The 9,704-nt window shown below is 32.2% G+C and overlaps 1 protein-coding gene across 1 annotated transcript in view; it reads left to right on the top strand.

Annotated features, from left to right (window-relative positions):
- The window catches only part of LOC140443208 (protein N-lysine methyltransferase METTL21D-like), a 41,086-nt gene extending 31,784 nt beyond the window's left edge, over positions 1–9,302 (top strand). Inside the window, exons 3-4 of the mRNA XM_072534328.1 lie at positions 7,945–8,163; positions 8,997–9,302. Of these exons, the coding sequence (XP_072390429.1) occupies positions 7,945–8,163; positions 8,997–9,218 (441 nt within the window). The 3' untranslated portion in view covers positions 9,219–9,302. The remainder of the gene's footprint in view (positions 1–7,944; positions 8,164–8,996) is intronic.
- The last annotated feature ends 402 nt before the right edge of the window (positions 9,303–9,704 follow it).

The following is a 9,704-nucleotide window of genomic DNA, read 5'->3' as shown; positions in this document are numbered from 1 at the left end:
ACTTACTATGTCCTATCCATTTACAAACTCTAGAAGTTGAAGATACCTACTATAAAAGTTACAATTGTTAATGGGCGACAATTTGTAGCAGAAATAAATTATTACAAATAAAAAAATATCTTTTTAAGTTAAACTAATCATAGAGGTTAACCTTTTTTTAAAAACAAAACAAAATCTCAAATATGATTTGATATTTACCAAATGTCATAAATAGCTAACTGTCATATGTCAATACTAAATCTCAAAACGGAGAGCAATTAAAATGACAGCTAAGCCACACCCTAAGATCTACAATTTTAAATATTACAATTTCTTAAATTGTTATGAAAGCAATTATTATTAAAAAAATGTCTATTTTTACTTTAAAAGTTCAGAGAAAAAAGTTGCCTGAGTTTCACTAACTGTTACTTCTACTTTAAATTTCTGAGGTTGGGAATTGGAATTAAACTCTTTGTCACACGAACAAAAAACTGCATCTCACACTGCGAATTATATTCTTAAACGGCTTCTTAGGACACAAAAATTTGAGGTTGAAGTTGGCACTGGACACAAACTTTAGACTCGGCTTCTTAAAAAAACTGGAACCATGTGGGTATTTTTAAAAGTTGTTGTAAATGCCGTTTTACAAATATCTCAGATGAGAGACAACATAAAACAATACAGTGATTACTCTTATCAGAACTGACACATTACTTTGAGTATAAATCACTTTTTTTTAACAAATTTGCCGGTTTTTCCGACTAAACTAAACACGTCTGCTTTCAATGGCCAAAGATTAAAACCTGACTTAAACTGTAACTATACATTGCACTTAACACTGCTACACATGTTCCATGAAAAGGAACAAAAAAACATAAAACATTTCAAATTTGACGTAAAATTTGGACCAACACTAAAGCCAATGCCCCCGACAATGGCTCCAGCGAGAGTGATGTAATTATCTTTAAAATTCATTCGCCCGACTTGGTATAAACAAAACACTTAAACGGGAACGGGAACGCAAAATATCCTAAAGCGGCTCTCGATCAAAGAATATCAAGGAAATACCCATCTGTGATATATAAACAAACTTTAAAATGGTTTATTATCGATCGCGGCGGCGCAAAAAGGAATGAAATATTTTTTCGGTGTTTTAACTTGTACGATAAGGAAATAGAAATACACTGAAATTATTCTTCGGTGTTTTAACATATACGAGGGGATTTCAATATATACCAAAGAATTTAAAAATGCTACACTGTAATTGTAAGGTAAGATCAATGACATATATTATATATTATGTCATTGCGTAATATAAAGATACACTTACAATAAAAATAAAATGACATTTAACAAACGTCAACGCATTACCAAAATAAAATAAAATTAAAACTAAATAAGATTAAATAAAATTATACAAAATTAAATAAAGTCAATCTATTATCTATCTTTCATCTCCATTATCCGTAGTATTCTTACCCACCCCCAATAACGCTCTCGAGAATGAGCAACGATGCCTTCGTAATGTTCCTGTGTACGAGCCTGATCTTCATCTCTTGGGCCACCTTGAGCTGTTTATCGTTATAAATTGATTTTGTTATAGTTTCGAGTAGACATTTGTTAACAGTAATTTGTATAATGTCATATAAAAAAGTTCCGATCTCGTTTAAACTCATTTTGATGTGAAAACACACACTTTACTGTAAAAATAAAATGGATTAATTTGATATAATTATATTGTTGTTGAAGGAATGTGTTTATGACGTTTTAATAGAGTGTTATATACACGAAAGGAATTGTGCAAACATAAAATAATTTTACCAAAAGACAAGTCAAATGTCAAGCCAAAAAATATCTTTAAAAAAACATTTTTTCTATGTTCTATGTTCAATAATCTATAGCCATCGAGTTAGAAACTCGATGTCTATGGCATACCTTTTGCCATATCATTACCAATATAGTAATAAAATATTTCATACGTTATAGAACACATGAAGTCAGTTTAAAATGATAAAAAAAGTCTTTGACCGCGATAATTTCAAACAGGCAACAACAAAATAATTTGACGGCTTTACTGATTTATTGTCAATAACACGATTAGAAAAACGTGTTAGTCAACAACACGTCTGATAATTGATAATCAATTGATAAGTGTTGTGACAACACAAGAAACGGAAGGATTAAACCTTTGTCGGATTTGACATAAGCATATACAAGCAATGTTAAATGAGATAAGAACTTATACACTTATCACGTTTATCAGTATAGTAGTAAAGTATTAGATAAATATAACGATCAAATATTGAATTGTTTACCGGTTCAATTCTTACGCGGTTAAAGACTTTGATAACAATCAAAATAGGTTAAACCTTCTTAGTATTCTTTGTTTATAAAACCAGAGATACACACACATATGAGATTTATTTGTTTTAAAATGACTTTTAAAAAAGTGATATTTAAAAAGTTTGTAGTTCAAGCAAATTTGAAAACCTTAAGGTAAAGGTATAGGTACGAATTTCAAAAGTCTCTTTTGTAATCAAAGAGGAACTAGAAATTATGCGAGGTGTCAAACAAGTGTGCATTTTATTAAGGACCCAACAGATTATTCTTGAAAGTGTGTCCGTTTGTTTGTCCATGTATCTGTCGGTACGGTAACTCTCGAAGAAAAAGCTCTGGTCTGGAAACTAGTTATATAAGTTCCTCTTGGTTCAAGATAGAACTCTATGGAATTTGGGTACAATGGATAAAACGTTATAACAGGAACAAATCAAATAAATATGAAACTTTTAAGATATGGAGGTCTCTCTCTACGCTTAAGAATCATAGATCTAATAAATCAATGTCAGTTAGATATCAAAATACCTTAAACGTAGCAAACGGCACAAGTTATATCACAATTTAAAAAGGCAAACGTAACAATGTCAAAACTATAGATTACCAGTCTATTATATATCAATAATGATTGATGTGGAGTTCTGCTTCTTCTCCAAACTTCTATAGTTGTTGATTATAATGTCGATTAATCAATCTTTGTCGAAGCAAGGTATAGTTCGATACTGAAGAAATTTTAGACTACGATTTAAGATTTTATTTTGTTTTAGAACTGTAGATGATTTTAAAAACACTCTTTTTGGCGAGGCGAGGGGAAATTTTACCAATGCCTTCGAGTCGACGACGAGAATGAAAATATTAAGTATGACGATGACGAAGAAGAAGACGAAGAAGAAAATAACAGAACAAATGGATGAGAAATAGTGATACAGAACAAGAAATTTCGGATACGGAAGATGTTGAATTGATGGTTTCTCCTGGGCCTTTTTTTCTTGGTAAAGACACAAATACTAAATGAATGAAATATATTCCTCCAAGAAATGTTAGAACACGTTCTTCTTCTTCTTCAGTGCCTTATCCGGTCCGGATGTTGGCGATCATCAAGGCTATCATGGTTTTGTTGACTGCTCTGCGAAACAGCTCCGCTGAGGTCATCCCAAACCATTGTCGGAGATTTTTCAACCACGAGATACGACGGCGTCCCGGTCCTCTTCTGCCAAATACTTTACCCTGCATAACAAGTTGAAGAATTCGATATTTTTCTTCATTCCGCATCACGTGGCCGAGGTACTCAAGCTTACGTTGTTTAATTAAATTAAGCACTTCTTTTTCTTTTGTCATGCGCTGTAGGACCTCAACGTTGGTGACATGGTCCACATAAGATATTTTTAGTATCCTTCTATATATCCACATCTCGAAGGCTTCGATTCGTTTTTCAGTGGCTTGCGTCAGTGTCCAGGCTTCAACTCCATATAGTAACACTGGAAGAACGTAGCACCTCACTATCCGCATCTTGGTTCCCAAACTGAGATCACTGCAGCACAGCAAGGATCTCAACTTAATAAAAGTAGACCGTGCCATTTCAATTCTGGATCTAATCTCTTGAGCGTAGTCCCATTGTACGTTGAGGGTAGTTCCAAGGTAAGTGAATCTGTCGACTCTCTGGATCTCTTCGCTACCTGCCATTAGTGCCCCGGGATCTAAATTTGTACGGCTGACAACCATGAATTTAGTTTTCTTAATATTAAGGTTCAGTCCGTATGTTACGCTCACAGTTCGCACTCGGTCTAGTAAGGCCTGCAGATCGTTTAGTCTGGTTGCTAGTAACACAGTGTCATCGGCGTAGCGGATATTATTGATGTATTCACCGTTCACTCGGATTCCCATGTCTAGGTTTGTGAGGGCTTCATTAAAAATCTCCTCAGAGTATATATTGAAAAGAGTCGGCGATAGCACACATCCTTGCCTTACTCCTCGCATGATCTTCACTTGGTCGGTCAGCTGGTCTTCGACCTTGACTTGAGCACGCTGGTTCCAGTATAAATTCATGATGATCCGAATGTCCTTCTCATCCAATCCTACTCTTTGTAGTGCGGTGACCATCTTCTGGTGCTGACAACGGTCAAATGCCTTGGCGTAGTCAATAAAACAAATATAGACATCACAACTGACATCGCGGCATCTCTGAAGTAGGACTTAAATATACATTTGCCAGGTGCTAAAGAAGTTACCAAGAATTTATAAGGTGAACTAGATATTTGAAAATATTTTAAACGATACCATGATACCATTATTGTTGAATGTACAAACAAACATATTAGAGACTCCCAAGAAAAGTATAATCGAGAGAGAAACGCAAAGAAAACAGATGCTTTAAAAATTCATGCTTTTATTGGTTTACTCTATTTAGCAGGTGTTTTGAAAAGTGGCAGGTTAGCACAGACGAACTTTGGAATAAAGACGGTAGAGAAATTGAGATGTTTCGACTAACAATGTCCAGGTACCGATTTAAATTTTTAATACAACACCTAAGGTATGATGATGTAGATTCACGTGAGGAAAGAAAACTATTAGATAAATTTTGTCCCATATGAGAGATTTTTGAAATGTTTCCTTTTAATTGTAAAAACGGTTATACGCCGTTTGAATACATCACAATAGATGAAAAATTGGAGGTATTTAGAGGTCCATGCAGTTTTAATTAGTATATACCTAATAAACCAAATAAATATGGATTAAAAATTTTTGCTCTAGCAGATTCCAAGACCTTTTATACCTGTAACTTGGAGCCATATTTGGGGCAACAACCACCAGGTCCTTTTGTTGTAAGTAATTCTCCATCGGAAGTGGTAAAGAGATTATGTGAGCCTCTAAGAGGAACAAAACGGAACATTACTGCGGACAATTGGACAATCCAAACCTTGCTTCGTGATTACAAACTTACATTTCTAGGAACGTGTCGCAATATGCATTTTTCTGCAAATTATTGCTGTTTTTTTTTTCGTATTTCGTTGATTAAAGTTATGTACTTTTGGTGACTCTTTATTATTATATATAGGATATTTCGTTGATTAAAGTTGTGTATTTTTTGTGTACTATTTATTATTTATTCATTAATTAAAGATGAATATTGGTGACGAATTATTTGTCGCACATAATAAAAAAACACTGAAATGTTAACATTATACCAATTTAGATTAAATAATGTTTAATGGTTTTTAGTGGTATTAATAAAAATTAAGTCCCATTAATTTTTTTATTTCGAGCTCTCGCAATTCACATAATTTCAGAGTTCAAATGCAAAATTTTACCAGAAAATACCATTTTTATAATAAATTTAGTTTTTCATTCTCTTTTCAAATGCAGAATCCATTTTTAAAAAATCTAATATACAGGGTGTTGTTATTGGGTAGGAATATTGGATTTCTTATAGTTATAAATAAATTAATCGATTGGACACCTTAAAGTATATTCGCGTGTCAAATATAAAGAAAATATACAGTGCGGTTAAAAAGTTGTGAATTAAATAAGAAGTTGGCAAAATAGATAAAACACCCAGTATCTTTGTTATTCATGAAGTAAGACCCATTACGTATGGAGTTTTTGAGATTGCCTAAGTGTCGCCTTTTTATAGTTAACGTATGTTACTTTTTCAACGAAACACCCTGTATAAGTTCCTAATTCCATAGACTCCGAAATACCGTACGTCGACATCCAAAAAAAGACTAGCAGTATACGGAAAAATAATGGCACGTACGAAGCAAACAGCCCGAAAATTTACTGATGGTAAAGTACTACATAAACAAAGTTTGATTGGCAACAAAAACTGCTCATAAGAATACACATGCTACTGGAGGAGTTACAAAAACCTCATCGATACAGGCTAGGTATCGTAGTCTTTCGTGAAATCAGACGTTATCAGAAGAGTACCGAGTTAATTATCAAAAACTACCACTCTACAAGGAACTTTTCTCATTTTATTAAACATTGCTCTAGTTTGTTCAATGTTTATTGTTAATTCTTCTGTAGATTAGTTATTTTCATCAAAAACCATACCAAGATACCTGGAAGAGTAATGTTTGTGTAGGCTCTGCAATTAGTATAGTATCATTGGCATATCTAATGTTAATGGTGGGAATGGCGTTATATTATTCTGGTCATTATTTCTTCTTCATTTTTAAATTATTTGTTCAGAATATAGGTGAAACCGTAATGGATACAATAATTACAGGATCGTAGTTCGTTCCTGTATCTCGTTTATTTTTGAAATAAAAGCACATACTACATTTTCTTTGTGTTCATTTTTTTTTTTGGTTAAAACTTATTGTAAATGTAAAGCGTAATATTCTTCATCATCATCATTTGGCTCTACAACTCTATGTGAGTCTTGGCCGCGTTTACTATTCCCCTCCATTGTTGTCGGTCTTGAGCAGCTATTTCCCATTGCTGTATTCCCATTTTGCGTAGATCACTGGCTAAAAGCGTAATATTGCAGGCACACAATTGAAAGACTGAAGTACACAAGTTTCTTGACTTAAGTCTTACTTTCACCGTCTCTGTCGATATCACAATCCTTACTCCTCCTACCTTGAAGAGTTTCATTTTTTTTTATGTTACAAGCAAGACGCATGTAAAAAGATACATGAGACTACAGTGCATGGATTTAATCCTTAAAAAATCAATGTCCTGTTAGCATTTTAATGCCAAGAAAATGAAAACATAATTAGATATTAACTTTTATATTCAATATTTTCATAAATAATTGACCAAATTTATTATTGTTTTACTAATTATTAAATGGTTTAATGTCTTATTAATTCTGCGATCTATTAAAAGTAACGAAGTCAATAAGACATACAAAACACTAAACCCTTTGCTGAATTTGTGGTGCCGCCCATGGTAATAGATAGTTTACAAATCGACCTCTTCATTTCTGCAATATAAGCATGCGCTTTTGAAGATTCGCTATTTGATTGTACTTTGAACTCTGCTGCAGGAAAACGTGTTCAGCTCTAGTGAATTACAGTTGATCAGTTCAATACTTGCTGATAATCTTGACTTTTTTGGATGTAAAACATCTGAGTTACTGCGATAAACTAAAAAAATCGACACTTTTTTAAATTCCGGTGTTTGTGTAAGTTTTTTTGTAATTTAAGTAATTAATCTTGACATTTGCTTAATAAATTAATTATTTATGATTACAATGGAAACTGAAAACACATTTATTCGAGAACTAGATTTAGATTTACAGAAAGAAACGGTTTTAAAACTTCATCAAAAAATAGAAGGCGACGTTAGTTGTGTTGTATGGGATGCAGCCATAATCCTGGCAAAATATCTGGAAAAATTATATCAAAGCAACCATGACTTTTTTAAAAAGTTGAAAATTATTGAATTGGGCGCAGGGGTTGGTTGTGTAGGCCTTACAGCTGCTTGTTTAGGGTAGGTAAACTTTATTTTCCTAAACATATGTTCTAACCTTAAAAATCTTGTTGAGATTTTTGGAGAAGTCTGGACTCAGTCCGCAAACTGAGTTTTTTGTAACACCTATCGAAGTATGGGAATAAAACTTAACTAAAATAGTCAATTAACATCAAATTTCATGAATTGCTTAGTGTTTTATCATTATTGTAGACAAAAATATGTAAGCAGATATCTTCTAGAGGCACCGTAACTTTGACCGACTTACCAGAGGCCGTACCGCTCTTAAAATTAAATGTGGAGACAAATAAATCATGTTGGGAACAAGTTCATGGTTATGCAGATGTATCTACCTTGGTTTGGGGAGAAGAGGTTGAATTAAAATGGTTTCCAGATCTCATTTTATTGGCTGATTGTATTTATTACAAAGAGGTAAGTTTTTATGAGCTGTAAAGACAATTATTAACATCAGCTATTTCTCCATGTAGACTCTAAATAATTGCATTTCTCTTGTTTTTAATTATTAACAAACAAATCCTGTACAATTTTTTATATCAAATCCATCAGAATATTTTTCCAAGTATATCATATCAGCAACTCATTGTATTAAATTAATAATTCTTGTTTCTACATTGAGCATGTTCTAATCATACTTTCTATGCCATTTCATATTTCTAATTTTAATACCTTTTACAGATAATATCTATGATATATTTTAATCAAAGTTAAATTTTCACTGAGTATCTGGAGGATTTTTTGGATTATTATGTCAGTTTCAACACTGAATGTAGAAGATTCTTTCACAGTGTCAGAGGAAATTATAATTAAATTATATATTAAATAAAAAAATATTTTTTACCTATTATGAATGATAAAACCAAGACAGGAATATTAATACCAATGCAAAAAAGCATAGGACTGTGTTGGTCCCCAAACTCTAATTAGTAATTAGATGAAGATCATAAAAACACAAGAGGGAGAATCAAAAGGAATTGATCAAAAAGGTAATGTAAAACGTTTATGCAAGATGTTACATACCAAAATAGAGAATTGGCAAATATACGAACAGGGCAAATAAAACTGGAAAAGTATGACATAGGTATAGGCCAACAAGGACCATTGAATAATGTCAACTTTTAAGTTCCTGAAAAGTATAATTTTTTATTTTCTTCTCTACTGTTATTAATCTGTAATTTTTTTTATGCAATTATGCCATGTTTTTATAATAAAACAGATTTTTAAATATTAAATATTTATTGTTTCAGTCTGTACATCCATTATTCAAAACTTTAAAAGAACTTGTGGGGTCACATACAGAAATTTTGCTGTGCCAAGAAATTAGAGATACAGAGAAGCAAAGAGAATGTTGGGATCTTTTTATTGAAACTGCCAATGAAGCATTTAGTATCCATATCATTCCAATTGAAGAACAACATTCAGAATTTTCCTGTCCAGATATAGTTATTTTAAAATTAAAAAAGCTGTAAATTTTATCAATTTATATATTTTGATACATATTTTACATCCATAATTTAAAAAAAAAACAGAATAAAATCATATCTAATATTTTGTTTTTGTAGTTTAATTTTCCATTTTAACTTACCCAAGTAATTAGTTACAAGATGGAAAAAACAGTAGAGAAAAGAATTTCAACAGACTATGTTAAATTCCAAAAATTTGAAATTTTATAAGTCGTTATTTGTCTTTCCAATTCTTAAAAATTTTTATTGGTTTCAAGATATTTAAAAATTTATTCTATTAATTTTTTCCCTTGCTTATTACTAGAGATAGTGCAAGCACTCCTGACCACGGCGCAGTAGACGAAATTTGGTTTAGTCCCCACTTCCATGCGAAACACATTGTACTATGCACTGTATAATTCCACTTACAATAGAAACTTTCTGCCTTTACGTGAATTTGACTCCGCCTTCGCGCAGCTCCATGGTCAGGAGTGTTTGATTTACCTCTACTAT

This window comes from Diabrotica undecimpunctata, chromosome 6, assembly GCF_040954645.1.
Source record: "Diabrotica undecimpunctata isolate CICGRU chromosome 6, icDiaUnde3, whole genome shotgun sequence".
NCBI lineage: Eukaryota > Metazoa > Arthropoda > Insecta > Coleoptera > Chrysomelidae > Diabrotica > Diabrotica undecimpunctata.
The sequence above is the reverse complement of the archived record's forward strand: the minus strand, read 5'-3'. Positions and strand labels throughout refer to the sequence as shown.